This window comes from Chiloscyllium plagiosum, unplaced genomic scaffold, assembly GCF_037043375.1.
Source record: "Chiloscyllium plagiosum isolate Xiang-an unplaced genomic scaffold, Cpla_swu_hap1 HiC_scaffold_18, whole genome shotgun sequence".
Classification (NCBI taxonomy): domain Eukaryota; kingdom Metazoa; phylum Chordata; class Chondrichthyes; order Orectolobiformes; family Hemiscylliidae; genus Chiloscyllium; species Chiloscyllium plagiosum.
The window spans coordinates 57,178,295-57,195,431 of NW_028270156.1; the positions used below are offsets into that span (position 1 = coordinate 57,178,295).

At 41.4% G+C, this 17,137-nt stretch overlaps 1 protein-coding gene across 9 annotated transcripts in view; it reads right to left on the reverse strand.

The window, feature by feature from the left end:
• Positions 1-17,137, reverse strand: part of LOC122558100 (receptor-type tyrosine-protein phosphatase eta-like) — a 216,173-nt gene that overhangs the window by 16,751 nt on the left and 182,285 nt on the right. For all 9 annotated transcript variants that reach the window (XM_087996696.1, XM_087996695.1, XM_087996699.1 and 6 more), the window contains 7 exons: positions 14,373-14,384; positions 13,560-13,641; positions 10,425-10,515; positions 7,809-7,882; positions 5,743-5,877; positions 4,050-4,169; positions 234-394 (listed from right to left, as the gene is read on the reverse strand). In XM_087996696.1, coding sequence (XP_087852822.1) covers positions 234-394; positions 4,050-4,169; positions 5,743-5,877; positions 7,809-7,882; positions 10,425-10,515; positions 13,560-13,641; positions 14,373-14,384 — 675 coding nt within the window. The remainder of the gene's footprint in view (positions 1-233; positions 395-4,049; positions 4,170-5,742; positions 5,878-7,808; positions 7,883-10,424; positions 10,516-13,559; positions 13,642-14,372; positions 14,385-17,137) is intronic.

Sequence of the window (17,137 nt, forward strand, 5' to 3'; positions counted from 1 at the left end):
CATGTGGCAGACAGCACATCATTCCATTCCATTCACAATTAGATTAGTTCACAGGGATATAAAAACATTCATTTGTCCAGCAATATTGCATCAACCTCGATGTCAAAAAGGCAGAAACGGACAGATAAAGATTGACTGTGCAGACCCTAATGTTTCAGTGCAAAGGTACAATATACAACATTCAATGTTGAATACATGGTATTGACACAGCAGTAGAATGGTGGTCTCATTACCTGCAGTGGACTACAGTGGGTCCACTCATTGGGTACTGATTGATGTACTGTCGCACAAGGTTCCGGAACTCAATAAGGACTCCAGTGGTGGATGGAACTCCATGGTCAGGCCAACCTGTAAAGTGAAAATGCCGGAGAGCACGTTTCTCTCCAGATTTATCCTGTAGGAAAGGAAGAAGCAGATGGCATAATCGGAAGAACTGAACAGGCAAACACAAACAAGAAACAAATATACAATCTGTCCCTCTCGATAATCTGTAATAATAGCACAGATCTAATTGGTAAAGCCAAGGCAAATAACTACTTTGTAGCTACCAGTTACTGAATTATGTACAAACTTCCCTTTTTGTTATATTCCGCTACACTAAAGTAGCAACACATGACTTCAAAGGTAACAAAGAAGATAGTTCCATTCTTTATGCTACTGAGCATTTAGATACAGGAAGTTGCATCTATTCTCATTCAGAGAAGAAATTGTGCCCATCTAGAGAGCTATCTTATCTGGCAACAAGGCAGGAAAATCAAAGGACATATATTCTGATTTGGAAACATCATGTGATAACTTCAATTCAATACATAATTTATTTATACTTAGTTATCCTTGATTTAAGAAACAGACTGCCAAATAAGCATTAAAGCCTGACTCTGTTAAAGCATCTGAAAGAGAATTTTATCAATTCCTGAGACAACAAAAGTTCTAGAGACGTGCAATTGGCATAAAGATGGCAATTGGTCACATAAGCTATTGTTAGGGTTTAACATTAAAGGAGGTGATTGTGCGGGCATTTGGATTGTATAATCTATATGACCTAAGTGTCCAAGTGAAACATACTTAACGCTTACTCTTAGTAGGCTCGGCTCATACACAGTGTTGAGTGAAACAGAGTGACTGCCATTGGTCCAATGTGATTTTGCAGCTCCTCAAAACCTCCTACAATCCTGCTCATGATCCAACATGCCAAAATAGAACAGAAGTTTGAGGAAGATTATTCTAATTAACCCAATCCATGTAAAGCTCTCAGACCTTTGGTAAATTGTATTCCATTCACACGTCAAGAATGTTTGTATCCTCATCAACTCAGGACAGAGCTTAGGCAGGAGGGTTACCCATCCTGCCCCCCAGAGCGATGTGATGAACACATCTGTTCGGAAGCAAGTTCTGCTTCAGAGTCCTGTGCATTCTGATGCTACTTCTGTATGTTACTTGAATCTTATCAGCAGTATCACTGTGAGGATGACTAGTGCTGGCACTGCCCATAGTACCAGGAGGCAATACCAGGATTAACAGGACAATGGTGCAGCGTCTTGGGGTGCTTATGAGATGGGAGGCCCATGGTGTTGGGAAGGAGAGTTTTCTTGAGGAAGAGTGGGATGGGAGGAATGGAAAAACACACCTCTGGGAGGAGGCCAATCAGGAAAGCAGGTAGCAGTGATACAGACCTCAAAGTTGTGGCAGGGCAGGCAGCAATGCTTAAACTTAATGGCCCGAGTCAGAGCAAGTGTGAGCATGTTCTAGACCTTCCCATAAAGCTGTAGATTTCGGGGGGCAGGCAGGAAGAACCTCTGAGGTCTCTCCACTTTTTCCTTAAATGAAGGCCCAACCAATTTCCATCAAATACCACCCTCGTCTGTTGGGCTGAGCTTGTTCCCTCGTTGAGGGATTTATCCTTAACTCAACTCAGTGCTTTTAAATAAATCTTGTTGCTATTGGTGCCTGTCCAGTTCTGGCTATAATGACTGCCTTTTTATAGGCTATGTTGAACGTTTCGTGTTCCACTCCTATTCAGCACTCTCTCTTTTAACTCTATCATCTACAAGGCACAAATTGGAGTGTGATGGAACACTCTCCACTTGCCTATACAGCACCAACAACTCTCACAGTTCATAGTTAAAATTTTTGTACACCCCAGTCCAACACCAGCATCTCCAAATCATGAGTCATAGTTCATAGAATGTGAATATGACTGGCTAGGTCCACGTGGTGTAGATGCACTCACAGTGCTGTTCGGAAGCTTGTTCCAGGAATAACACTGAAGGAATATAATGATTCATGATGATATGGGGCTTGGAGGAGAGATCACAGGTGGCCGTGCCCTCCTGCCCTGGTCCTTCTAAGTGGTAGAGGTGGTAGGTTTGGAAGGTGTTGTCAAAAACGTCTTGGTGGATTGCTGTGGTGAAACTTGCAGATGGTACACATGGCTGCCACTGTGCAGTAGTGGCGATAGAGGGGGTGAAGGTTGAAGATGGTGTCAATCAGGCAGTATGCTTTTATTCTGGGTGGTGTTTTGAGAGTTGTTGCTGCTGTACTCAGACTAAAGATGAGAGACTTAACAAATAATCCAGGTCTTCTTCAATATATAATTTCAGTTACATCACACTTTAAACTTTTGCTTTAAATTCTGCGTCTTACAATCTTTTACTCCACAATCACCTGATGAAGGAGCAGCACTCCAAAAGCTAGTGCTTCCAAATAAACCTTTTGGACTATAACCTGGTGTTGTGTGATTTTTAACAACTAAAATAAGTTAATATTCTGCATTGTCTAACACAAGTTCTTCCAAAATGACCACCAAGGGTGAACTGTGAGGCCTTTTCCCTTGTTAACTAAGAGCTTAGACTTTCTCAGTTTTTTAATAATCTTTAGTAATTAGATTAGATTACTTACAGGGTGGAAACAGGCCCTTCGGCCCAACAAGTCCACACCGCCCCGTCGAAGCGCAACCCACCCATACCCCTACCTTTACCCCTTACCTAACACTACGGGCAATTTAGCATGGCCAATTCACCTGGCCTGCACATCTTTGGACTGTGGGAGGAAACCGGAGCACCCGGAGGAAACCCACGCAGACACGGGGAGAATGTGCAAACTCCACACAGTCAGTCGCCTGAGGCGGGAATTGAACCCGGGTCTCTGGCGCTGTGAGGCAGCAGTGCTAACCACTGTGCCACCGTGCCGCCCACCTGTGAAGTACAAACCAAATATTCCTGATCTGGAAGTTTTGCAAATTATACTCTTTCACTGAGGTAACTTATTTTGTTAACTGCTCTGAGTAATCTACTTTTTTAGAGTGCTCCTGACCCCAGGCAAGTCTCTGCCAAATCATTCAAAAGTTTTTGTATTGAATTTGTAAAAAAACACTCCTAATCCTAAATTCTGCTAAAATAATAGCATAATGTGTTCTTTCACCAGTTGTGTCCCTGATAGTATAAACAAAACTCCATAAACATTCCAGGAGGCACAAACTGGTTTAAAATGAGAGTTCTGGAAATACTAACAATGATTAATTTTTAACCTATTCACAAAACAATGACCAACACCCATATGCCACTGGTTTGAAATTCAAACATATAAAAAAGAAGTTTTTATATATCGTTAAATCACACACTTTCATCACTCTAACACTTGGGCCCACATCAGGATGGAATCTAATCAGCGAAGATCAGCCTGTGTGAACACTATGTTAGCTCATGATGTCTATATCAATCTGACACCAGGTACCTCCCAAGATACTCAGACACCTTTCTAGGCACATGGCTATGAAGGGCAGGGGTTGTCCAAGCAATTGGAGGGTGATGGAGTTGCAAGTGTGCATTCCTAATACTCCAGACAATGAGAGAAAATATTTTTGGCTGTTGTGATTATGACAGAGATTAAATTATCGTTTTGCTTGATGACAGCAGTTGTAGTTTCCATGACTCCTCCTTTGCTGCATTGTGTACCTCATTGTCTGCTATCAGATTCTAAGCTGTGGTCAGTGATTCAATTATTTTAGTCTGAATTTCTCCATCACATGGGAAGTTCCTAACTCTACTTACCTTTACTATTGTGAAGTCCCTGATGGTCCAGTCCTGGAGAACTATTTCCGATGTCAAAGTAACAATTTTGTCTTCAAAGATGAGAGGGCGTTCGGTCGGCCAGTACTGCTCACATTTTGCCTAGCATAACAAATTTATTAAAAAATAAAGTATAGCTGACAGTTTCAGAGTATTCTGATGAAGTCTTTTTTTTGATTAAATTCAAAGAGTGGAATGTAAATATATAGAGATATGTTCTTATTCCTTTTGTGCATAACAGAAATGATATTGCTGGGCTATAAATTTAATAGAGCTTCAATGTTCATCACAGAGTCTCATCACAAAGGTAATGTTAGTATTGGGCTGTGATAATTTTTATCTCTAATAGACAAACATTTCAGTGCAAAATAAATGTGCAATTATCTCGATGATACACTTAAGCTATCAATCATACAAATGCCTCAGATTAAGAAGGAACAGTTTGTGAATTTTATGTACCCTATAATTGGTATCAGTACAAAACCTTCATAAGTCGTGATGACCTAACTACATGATGCAAGCTTCATAGGCACAGTAAGTCAGGCCAGTGACAGGAGCTGTACAATGCTTAGATATATTTTTTGATGTGGAACATCTGACTCATTTGGGGCATCACACATGTAAAATTGCCATCCATTATGGATGCTGCTCATTTTAAAATATTAATCCATCTTGATGTGTTCAAAAGGGCGTGTGATCTTTTTACTGATGTCGATCTGAGACCTATTCAGTCATCTCATGGCTTAAGAGGATATCCAATAGCTTTGGCAAGTCAAAAGCTACAGACCATTAAAAGGTGTCACTAAGGAAGAAGATTATTCAGGAAAACCTTTTACTCAGAGATCCGGTCAGGATATCCTGACTGCTGCACAGAAACACATTTCCCACATGGAGCTGAATATATCACAACCTACATTACGCTTATCCAATCGCTGGATTCCACACAGAGACTCTACAGGTGCTGCCCTTCTCTTCAGGCATCCCTATATTTCTCAGACCCATCAACTGCCTCACAGAAAAGCTCCTTTTGATTCACCACCAACCACCAAGTGGCCTTTATTCTACTTTACAAGACTTTATTTACAAGTCTTCAACTTGTAAAACTTGTTGTCAGTTTCTCAAAAGGTAGTCCTCCTGGACTCACCTTCTTTAAAACCTTACATTTAGATTCTGGTGGGAGAAGGACAAGAGACAGAGAAATTTCCTGAAGACCAGTAATCCGTAGTTGGTGCTATCCTTGAGAGTATAATTTTCTTTTGATATATTGGTGGTGATTATCAGTGCCACATCTTCTGATATTCTGGTAGTGATCATCACTGATTGGATAGTAATAGATCAAGTGCTACAACTGGTGGACAATTTGTTCTAACAGATTAGCACCCAGTTGGCAAAGATAACAATTATTCCCATGAGGTGAATTTATAAGGCCTCATGTCTGAAGCAATGACAATGTCAATTAAAAAAAAACAAATGTCATGAAAATGTCTTATTTACATGCAAAAATGATGTGAGATTTAAGAATGAATGGATTGGCTGGTACATCAAGAGTTTGGGGCCTGCCTTGAAATATGAACACTCCATTACTGATTGGTGAAAAGACTGGAATGTGGATTCACATTTACAAAGCAATATTAAACCTTCTGAAGATCAGTAAGCATGAGAATGTTGTACCTACCCTTCCTTGCTCCACACATTTGGTAAGCATGACAATAGCTGGCACATAATGTTCCCAAATCATTCGCCAGAAATCACTGGCTGTATTCATTAGTGGTCCCTGTGCAGCAATGAACTCTTTCTTTGAGTTATAGCCCTGGAAAGAAATGGAACATTGGGCTAAGAGATGATAGAGAACCAGAAAAAATGGCACAATCAATCAGAAAGATGATCATAAAAATGCAGCAGGCAATGAATGATACTGGGTAAAAGTGAGGACTGCAGATGCTGGAGATTAGAGTCGAGAGTGGGGTGCTGGAAAACCATAGCAGGTCAGGCAGCATCCGAGAAGCAGGAGAATTGATGTTTTGGGCAAAAGCCCTTCATCAGGAATGATACTGGACCAGTCATTGTAGATGCTGCAGTGGCATCCAGTGTCACTTTGACAGACTTGTATGAGTGTCATGACCCACAAAATGCATTTTTTGTCAAATCATAACTCATTAACTAGATTGCTGTAACATTAGAGACACTCAAAATTGTGATACCTTATTTCTTACAGAGAAACTGTAGTCAACAGATGATCAACATTAATACAGAGGAACCTCGATTATCCAGCATTCAGTCGTCCGAATTTCGGATTATCCGGACAAGATTGCAAGGTCCCGATGCTTGATTAAACCGTGTTATCCGACATTTGATTATCCAAACAAAATACTCACTGCCTGTTCGGATAATTGAGGTTCCTCTGTATTTTGTTGTAGACTATCACTTAAATCTCCCAATCCAAAAAAAACCCCATCGATATTGTACTTCAGATATCAGAGTCCAAATCATTCATTGCTAATTCCTTTGGAACATCCATTTCTACAAGTCCGAATAAAATCTCTATTTCAGTTTCGTGTTTTGTAGCCATTTGCTACATTCTAATGCTTGTCCCAATTCCACATGGTGTCATCAAGATTACTTGATGGCAGGTTATCTAGACTTTGGAAGTTTGTGCATAACTCGATATACAAGTTCAACATTAAATAGCTTTATTATCTCATCTGAAAATAATACTGAACAAGTCAGATCACAGAGTGAGACCTTGCTCAATAGACCACAAGGTTTATTTTTACTCTGTTTATTGTGAAGGTCAGTTAGTAAATATTTTCACAAGAAGCTGTCAATATACTTTCAATAATGGATCCTAGACGTTTCACTATTTGAAATGATCTCATTACAAATATCAGTGAGAAAGATACAATCATTTTATTCCAACAACCTCCTTACACACAGTCAGTGAATAGTCACGCTTGTCTCCATGTTAAAGTTCCCTGTTCAACGAGCGTGAATGCTTCTTTTCAGCAAACTCCTCCACTTACTTGCTTCTATTGTCTTAATATCTTTTTCCCGAGATCCTAAAACAAACTCTGGTCATTTACTACTTAACATGTGCTTCTTAAACTCATCTCTTCAGCAACTTTCTATTTCGAGTGCTTTTCTCTTAAGAACTCAGGACTCCTTCTCAGTTCCTCCTGAACTGTTTGGAGACTGCTAACCAACGTTTGTACTAAGCTGCATGGCTGTTATGACATGGCTGTCGATTGATGTGCCAATGCAATGGCTTCAAATTTTGGACTTCAGAGGGCCATATTGTCAAGAAAAAAATAGAGGGACCATTGCTGCTAAATGAACAGCATACCTGCTGTCATAGATCTTTTGTCTTTGAATGAAACCTGTATACTGCCTTTCTAAATGAAGTTGTTTCTGTCTCATTTCTGTGTCATTGAACACCTTGATGGTAGGCAACAGCTCACTTTTTTTTCCTCTCTTCTACTCTTTTTTCTCTAATGCTACCAATTATTCTCAAGGATTTTAAAGAACTCATTTACGTACCTGTAAATAAAACACATCTCTCGTCACGCTGACACCACTCAGAACAAAGTTGAAATGAAACTAAAAACCATGTTGTTCCCCAGTCACCCAATACATTCGTACAAATCCAAGTTAAAGCTACACCTCTTCCTTCCACTTTAGCACCTAAACGTTCAAACAAGAATAATGTATTTTGGGCTTTCATTACAATAAATTGATGTAACTCACCGGCATGAAATTAGCATTGATGTAATCACTTGATGGGTCTGCAGTGACAGAGAGTTTAACTCGACTTGCATCATCTAAAAGTTTCACAGAAACATGATTATTTTACACAAGAGATAAATTTGTAAGAGAATACGTAGCACACAAATAAGAAATAAGAGAGTGTCTTGGGTGACTAGTTCAATGGACATTAGGCAAAGTATTTGTTGTAACGATGCAACAAATCAATGACAACCCAGTATTTACTTGAAAACAGAAAGCACCCGATTCGGACTGTTGGCCTCGGCCCAGATCCATCATGGCAATCTCTTGGGTCTCTGTGGCATCCTCTCAGCCAGATGTGGCAATCTCTTCGCTTGGTGTGGTACCCTCTCAGCAGGCCGGCGAGGCCTCAACATGGACTTGTGGCATTGAGATGATCCCAGAGCAGTCTCCTGGCCTTGAGATGAAGCTGGCATGATCTGGAGTCAAGGCCTGGCATAGACTAGAGACTAAGTGCTGGCGGGACCTGGGTTGGAAGGAGTGTAATTCTGAAGTTTTGTTTTTCTAATTTATTCCTATGATTTGTAATGCTGAAATTTTAACTTCTATATTTTTCTAATTTCATTTCCCCCAAGAACTTGTACTTAAGAATCTGTACCTTTGTACTGAAGATAACTCCATGAACAGTGTCTTGTAGACTTTTCACTGTACGCATTTGAGTACATGTGACAATAAAGCTAATTCTAATTCAATGCAGTGCTAGGAGGAGGAAGCTAGTTCACAGCAGTTGCAGTAGGACGGCAACATTTGAAGATGCTTGACTCTGCAATAAACATTGCAGCTGTCAATAGGATCAGTAAAATAGCAGAATCTCTCCACCTAACAATGTTCAGGCATTTTGTGACAGGAATAAGCTATGTTCTACAAGATGACATTGGGTTAAAATGTGCAAGAATGCTAAGTGCACCACGAAAACCAAGTGTCACAACTCTCCATAGAGATATGTTGAGAAAACCAACCAAGGAACTATGCCAAACACAATTCCAAACTCCCATCAATGGCTAACAAGGACATCAATAAGGTTGAAGCAGGTAATTGCAACATTAAAAACTTGCAGACACAATTCTGGCAGTTTGCGCACTCAGTTTGACAAATCTCATTGATACCATTAGAAAAACTGAAGTCTTTACTTCCATCTAAGCAATATACCCAAATGACTTGTGCTCTAAGTCAAGATTGGCACTGATGTAAGTGTAAATATCATCGCTTCTGAATCTTAAATGAAATATACTCATGAAACCGGTGCAATGTGGTGCAGATCACACATGATAAGCCAATTGCTTATATAATTGGTCTGACAGCCAATGCAATGGTATTATCTGCCTTAAATGTCAACATTATCCTGAGGATAGACACGAAACATTGTACATCGCTGAAATAGATGGACGACTTATCACCGGTCTATCAGTATGTCCTGATCTCCGCATCACCTTGATCCACAAGGCAGGTGGTGTTGTGGGATTGTTGCTCGATTAGCAATCCAAAAACACAGATGGACATGAGTTCAGAATCCAGTGTGACAGAATTTGAATTTAAAAAAAGCGTAGAATTAAAAAACTAATAATATGCTTTTACAAAAATTGACATCAGGTTGACTAGTGCCCTTTTTGGAAGGAAATCTGCCTTCCTTATCCGGTGTGGTCTACACGTGACTCCAGACCACAGCAATGCCAACAGCTCTCTGAAATGGCCTAGCAAGCCACTTGGTTCTACCAAAGTGCTTAAAATGTCTCAAGAAAGGATTGAAATTGGAAGGACCACCTGGCATCAGTTAGGCACCAGAAATGGCGTCAAACTCTGTCGTGTCAATCCTGCAAAGTCTTCCTTACTAACATATGGGGCCTACTGCCAAAGTTGGGAGAGATATTTCACAGACTAATCAAGCAACAGCCTGACAGAGTCATATTCACCAAATTGTACCTGACAGATAATATCCCATCATCATCACCATTCCTGGCTACATCCAGTCCTATCAGTGGTGGCTGTACAGTGGAATATAGTCATACATTCCATTCATTGTGCCATCTACCAACAGGTATTGCAGTGAATTTCTTTGCAAACCAATTCATTGTAACATGTAACAGAAAGTCATTTCACTCAGAGTGGTTCCATGGTGGAAGCAGAGAATAGGTTGCAGTAAGACATGGCATTCAATCACTGAGTACTTCAACAGAATTAAAAGCATCACTAAAAGCACTCATGCTTGAGTATTCACAAAACCCTGTTCCTCAGCAAACCGCAGAAACTCAGTAAGAAGGAGCCTTGCATCAAAAGCAGAATTCCATACATACGCTCCATAAAGTAAAGGACTTTAGTATCTGACTTACCTGCATGCCTCAACCTCAACGCTTTTGCTTCCCTCAATCCAAGAATGCAGAGCCAATAACCAATAAAAAGACAAATTGAGAAGAGGAAGGGAGGGGAAGAGAACAAAGCAACAGGGAGAGGGGTCAGGTAGAGAGGGAAAAAATTAAGTGAAGGAGAAGGGAGTAGAGATATACATAGTATGTACAAGCTATGTAAGAAAAGGGTGAAGGGAGGCTGATTAATGGATTGACTGGAGAACCAGATACTCACAGGGCAAGACATTATTATAACGATTCTTTGGCTTGTTCAGGGGTTGCTGGGCGACTTGCGTTGACTGAAAGGTTCCAATTGTCTTCAGTTCCTAGAAAGGCGAGATCCTGGAGTGAGAGGTCTGTTCAGGAAGTTGGGCTTCCCATTTGAAAAACATATTAAAACCTTTTTAAGCAATGTCTCAAATTTTCAGATTTATTTTTTACTTCTCCTCTCTCAAGAAGTAAAAATGTGAAGGGCCAAGGCCACAGTTCAGTTGCTCATTAAAGGGAAGATTAAAGGCGGCAAAGAATTCCATAGACTTAAGATCCCACTCTGTTTGTATTTGTAACTATTTGCATATTAAGCATTGATCAAATGGGCTGAGAAATGGCAGATGGGAGTTTAGTTTAGATAAATGTAAAGTGCTACAATTTGGAAATGCAAATCAGAGCAGGACTTATACACTTAATGGTAAGGTCCTTGGGAGTGTTGCTGAACATTGAGACCTTGGAGTGCAGATTCATAGTTCCTTGAAAGTGGAGTCGTAGGTAGATAAGGCAGTGAAGAAAGTATGCTTGCCTTTATTGGTCATAGCATTGAGTGTATGTGTTGGGAGGTCATGTTGTGGCTGTACAGGACATTGGTTAGGCCACTATTGGAAAACTGCATGCAATTCAGCAAAGATTTACAAGGTTGTTGCCTGATTTGGAGGGTTTGAGCAATAGAGAGGGGCTGAATAGGCTGGAGCTATTTTCCCTTGAGTGTTGAAAGCTGAGGAGTGACATTACAGAGGTTTATAAAATCATGGGTATGAATAGGGTAAATGGACAAGAGCTTTTCCCTATGTAGGGGAGTTGAAAAGTGGGGGAAGGCATATGTTTAAAGTGAGAGAGAAAAGATTTAAAAGGGAACTAAGGGGTAACTTTTTCACACTGAGGGTGGTGTGTGTATAGAATGAGCTGCCAGAGGGAGTGGTGGAGGCTGGTACAATATTTAAAAGGCATTTAAATGAGTATATGAATAGAAAGAGTTTAGAGGGATATGGGTCAAATGCTGGAAAATGGGACTACATTAATTTAGGATATCTGGTCGACATGGACGAGTTGGACCAAAGAGTCTGTTTCTGTGCTGTATATCTCTCTGACTCTATTTAGACTCGCTGATTTCTTCACTGGGTTTACAACAACAATGAATAATTCAGCATTCTTCAGCAATCTATTTCCTGATTTAAAAGCATCCATTGTGAAGTGGAGCAGACTCTGACTGATCTGACAAGTTTAGTTACATGTATTCCTTCAGCTATGTGGTAAAAGATGTGATGACTGTTTGAGACCAATAGTTTAATAATGCATTTTTAAAAGATACAACTTCCTGTGATGTAGGCAATGCAGCCTAGGTCAGCATTCATTGCTATCCTAGTTGCCTTGGAGAAAGTCAAGGTGAGCTACCTTCTTGAACTGTTGTAAGCCTTGGGGTGTAGGTGTAACCAGAATGCCATTAGGAAAGGGGTTTCTGGGTTTTGACCCAACCACAGTGAAGGAACACACCATCCTGAGAAACTCCTGCAGGGATGTCCTGGAACTGAGATGACCTACCTCCAACAATCTTTCCTTGTGCCAAGCATTAGCCCAACCAGCGGCCCCAAACCCTGACTCCAGTTTTGTTGGGGCCATACTTCTTCAACGTTTATCTTGATGTCAATGACAATGACTCACCTCATCTGTAAAGTTAAACTCTTTTGTCCTGGTTGGGACCAAGGCGATCATGAAGTCAGGAACCATGTGGCCCTTATGGAGCCCAAACTGAGTGTTAGGGAGCAGGTTATTCTGTTGCAAGTGCTGCTTCATAACACTGTTGACCATCCTAACTATCTCTTTGTCAATGATTGAGTGTAGACCAACAGGGTGGTCATTTGTCATGTTTATCTTTCTTTTGTGGTCAGTGCAAACATGATCAGTTTTCCACATTGTCAGGTAGATGACAGTGTTGTAACTGTACTGGAACAGCTTGGTTAGCAGTGTGGAGTGGTGTGAAGCAAATGTTTATAGTATTATTGTTGGAATGTTGACAAAGTCCGTAGCCTGGGCAATCCCAAGGGCCTTCAGATGGACTGAACCAAATTTCTGGCTATTGGTTTTGGTTATCCTGGGAACCTCAGGAGGAGCTGAAAATGTGTTGCTGGAAAAGCGCAGCAGGTCAGGCAGCATCCAAGGAGCAGGAGAATCGACGTTTCGGGCATGAGCCCTTCTTCAGGAGGGCTTCCTGAAGAAGGGCTCATGCCCAAAACGTCCATTTTCCTGCTCCTTGGATGCTGTCTGAACTGCTGCGCTTTTCCAGCAACACATTTTCAGCTCTGATCTCCAGCATCTGCAGTCCTCACTTTCTCCTAACCTCAGGAGGAGGCCAAGATGATACTGGGCACTTGTGGCTGAAGACTGCTGTAAATTTTTCAGCCTCACCTTCTGGACTATTGTTGCGGACTCCCTATTGTTGCGGATAGGGATATTTGAGACATCTCTATCTCATGTTATTTATTAAATCGCCGACTATCATTTCTTACTGAATGTAGCAGGACTGCAGAGCTCAGATCTGATCCGTTGGCTGTGGGGTCACTTAGCCCTATTGAAGCTGCTTCTTCTGTTTGACATGCATCATGAATAAGTGTAAGGGAAGCAGATGAAATGCAAAGAGACACACATAAATTTATGATTGCTAATTTGTAGGGTCCTTCAGATTAAATAATTTATGTAATAGACATCCTGGTAGAATGGATGGGCGGAATGGCCTACATCTGCTCCTTTGTTTTATGTTCTTATGGTCACACTAATTGTCTAATGGTTATTGTGATCATGGGGATGAGGAACGATTAATAGCAACACCAAGTCCTTTGGTAGCAATGTGAAGGCATCTCAAAGCTGCAGCAATAGCAGGGTCAGTGAATAAGACAGCCTCATGAATTCTACATGAAAGCTGCACATTAGGCAGAATGATTTTCTGATAGCACAAGATCCTATAAACCCAGATAATGCTAAAGCATTGATTTAAATAAAAAGCACTAGCCAGAGATGAGCGCAGCCTGTCCCAGACCAGAATGGAAGTAAAGCAGGATACAGGATATAGAAACAAATTACTGGATAGAATTAACATTCTAACCTCATATTCCTCAGCAAATCCACAGTCAGAGTCAGCATGCTGTTTACTGAAATATCCTTCAAAGTAGTCCACATTAATGGCACTATGAAGAGGAACAAAGCATATCAATCAGTCCTCAATTCATTTGAAAACTGTATACATAAAATTTTAATATTTAAAGAACATACATGGTCATAAAGCTTAGAATTTTATCAGTACAGCATTGTAATGAATCTGGGGTCAGGTACAGCACAGATTAAATTTAAAGCATTGTTGATGCTGTTCTAAACATGTTCAGATTAGGTTAATGCAGATTTCTTTTCAATCGTCCCATTTACTTTGCAACCAGCTGAGAAGAGGAGCATTAATTCCATAATTCTAGACCTGATGCTAAATGGAAAATGCTTTTTAAAAGCACGTATTAGATTTTTTTAAAAACGATCTTCCAGAACGTGAAGTGATTGCTTTCTCAGGGACCCTCATTCGCTCACAATAAACAAGTTGGTTAGCAACAAGAAACATGACTGCAGTGAGATGAAGCAGACCCTGCATTGTTAATGAGTGTTAGCACAGAGAATGCCTCCAAAATTTATAAGTACATGCAACACAGTGATCACTAAGTGGAGTGCACTGGGTCCAAACACACATTTTGTTTCACTTGGCGATTATGATAGCGGGATTATTTGTTCCTTCCACTCAAACTTTTTCTATGGCTACCAGGAGCTTTTCTTTACATTGCTCAAGTGGTCATGAAGTATGAATAAAACTAGACTCTCTGTGTTGGTGAGCCATTTGACTGCAAAGTATGTGATAAAAAGAGAATTTCATACTTACCGCCTTGCTTCCCTGCAGGTAGTGCGAGGTTGAGGGAAAAATGAAAGACAGAGCTTTAATTGTTAGCCAATTTATGCATTTAAAGGTGGTTTTTTATAGAACAAAGAAAATTACAGCACAGAAACAGGCCCTTCGGCCCTCCAAGCCTACACCGATCTAGATCCTCTATCTAAACCTGCCACCTATTTTCTAAGGATCTGTATCCATTTGCTCCCTGCCCATTCCTGTATCTGTCTAGATTCATGTTAAATTATGCTATCGTTCTCACCTCTCCCACTTCCGCTGGTAACGCGTTCCTGGCCCCCATCACCCTCTGCGTAAAAGATTTTTCACGCATATCTCCTCTAAACCTTTCTCCTCTTACCTTGAACTCGTGATCTCTAGTAATTGAGTTCAGCACTCTGGGAAAAAGCTTCTTGCTATCCACCCTGTCTATACCTCTCATGATTTTGTAGACCTCAATCAGGTCCCCCCTCAACCTCCACCTTTCTAATGAAAATAATCCTAATCTGTTCAACCTCTCTTCATAACTAATGCTCTCCATATCAGGCGACATCCTAGTGAACCTCCTCTGCATCGTCTCCAAAACATCCACATCCTTTTGGTAATGTGGCTACCAGAACTGTACACAGTATTCCAAATGTGGCCGAACCAAATTCCTATACAACTGCAACATGACCTGCCAATGTTTGTACTCAATACCCTGTCCAACGAAGGAAAGCATGCCGTATCCCTTCTTAACCACTTTACTAAACTGCTTTGCCACATTCAGGGAACAATGGACCTGAACACCCAAATCTGTACATCAATTTTCCCCAGGAGTTTTCCATTTACTGTATAGTTCGCTCTAGAATTGGATCTTCCAAAATGCATCACCTCACACTGGCCTGGATTGAACGCCACCTGCCATTTCTCTGCCCATCTATCCAGTCTATCTATATTCTGCTGTTTTCTCTGACAGCCCCCTTCACTGTCTGCTACTCCACCAATCTTAGTGTCATCTGCAAACTTGCTTATCAGGCAACTGATACCTTCCTCCAAATCATTTATCTTTATCACAATCAATAGTGGCCCCAGCACGGATTCCTGTGGAATACCACTGGTCACAAGTCTCCATTTTGAGAAACTCCCTTCTACTACTGTCTCCTGTTGCCCAACCAGTTCTCTATCGATCTAGCTAGAACACCCTTGACCTTCTCAGTCAGCATATCATGGGGAACCTTATAAAACGCCTTACTAAAGTCCATGTATATGACATCTACAACCCTTCCCCTATCAATCAACTTTGTCCCCTCCAAAAAGGATTCTATTAGCTTTGTAAGACATGACCTTCCCCACACAAAACCATGCTGCCTATTACTGATCGGCCCATTTTCTTCCAAATGGTAATAATCCTATCCCTCAGTATCTTCTCCAGCAGCTTCCTTACCACTGACCTCAGGCTATAATTACCTAGAGTATCCCTGCTACCCTTCTTAAACAAGGGGACAACATTAGCAATTCTCCAGTCGTCAAGGACACTGCAAAGATATCTGTTAAAGCGCCCTCTCTCACTCCCCTCAGTAACCTGGGGTAGATCCCATCCAGACTTGGGGACTTGTCTACCTTAATGCCTTTTAGAATACCCAAAACTTCCTCCCTCCTAATGCTGACTTGACCTAGAGTTCTCAAAGCTCTAACCCTAACCTGAATATCCGTCGTGTCTCTCTCCTCGGTGAATACCGATGCAAAGTACTCGTTAAGAATCTTGCCCATTTTCTGACTCCACGCATAACTTTCCTCCTTTGTCCTCGAGTGGGCCAACCCTTTCTCTAGTTACCCTCTCGCTCCTTATATATGAAAAAAAAAAGGCTTTGGGAGTTTCCTTAACCCCGTTTGCTAATGATATCTAATGACCCCTTTTAGCACTCTTGTGGAATGTTTCAGGGAACACCTCTGGGACACCCGCACCAACCAACCCAACCGCCCCGTGGCTGAACACTTTAACTCCCCCTCCCACTCCGCCAAGGACATGCAGGTCCTTGGCCTCCTCCATCGCCAGACCCTGACCACACGACGTCTGGAGGAAGAGCGCCTCATCTTCCGCCAAGGAACCCTCCAACCACACAGGATGAATGTAGATTTCTCCAGCTTCCTCATTTCCCCTCCCCCCACCTTATCTCAGTCCCAACCCCTGGAATCAGCACCGCCCTCTTGACCTGCAATCTTCTTCCCGACCTCTCTGCCCCACCCCCTCTCCGGCCTATCATTCTCACCCTCACGTCCTTCCACCTATTGCATTCCCAGCGCCCTTCCCCCAAATTCCCTCCCCCTACCTTTTATCTCAGCCCGCTTGGCACACCAGCCTCATTCCTGAAGAAGGGCTTATGCCCGAAACTCCTGTCGATTCTCCTGCTCCTCGGATGCTGCCTGGCCTGCTGCGCTTTTCCAGCACTACATTTTTCAACTCTTCCCTCAATTTAGCACTCTTCCTTTAAGACCACTCTCATATTTGTCCATGAGTATTCTAAAACTTATGGAATTGTGATCACTATTCAAACAGTAATCCTCTACTGAAACAACCAACATCTGGCCAGGCTCATTTCCCAACACCAGGTCCAGTTTGACCCCTTCCTGAGTTGGACTATTTACATACTGCTCTAGAAAGCCCACCTGGCTGCTCCTTACAAATTCTGCTCCATGTAGACCTCTAACACTAAGTGAATACCAGTCAATATTGGGAAAATTAAAATCTCCTATCACCACCACACTGTTGCTCATACATC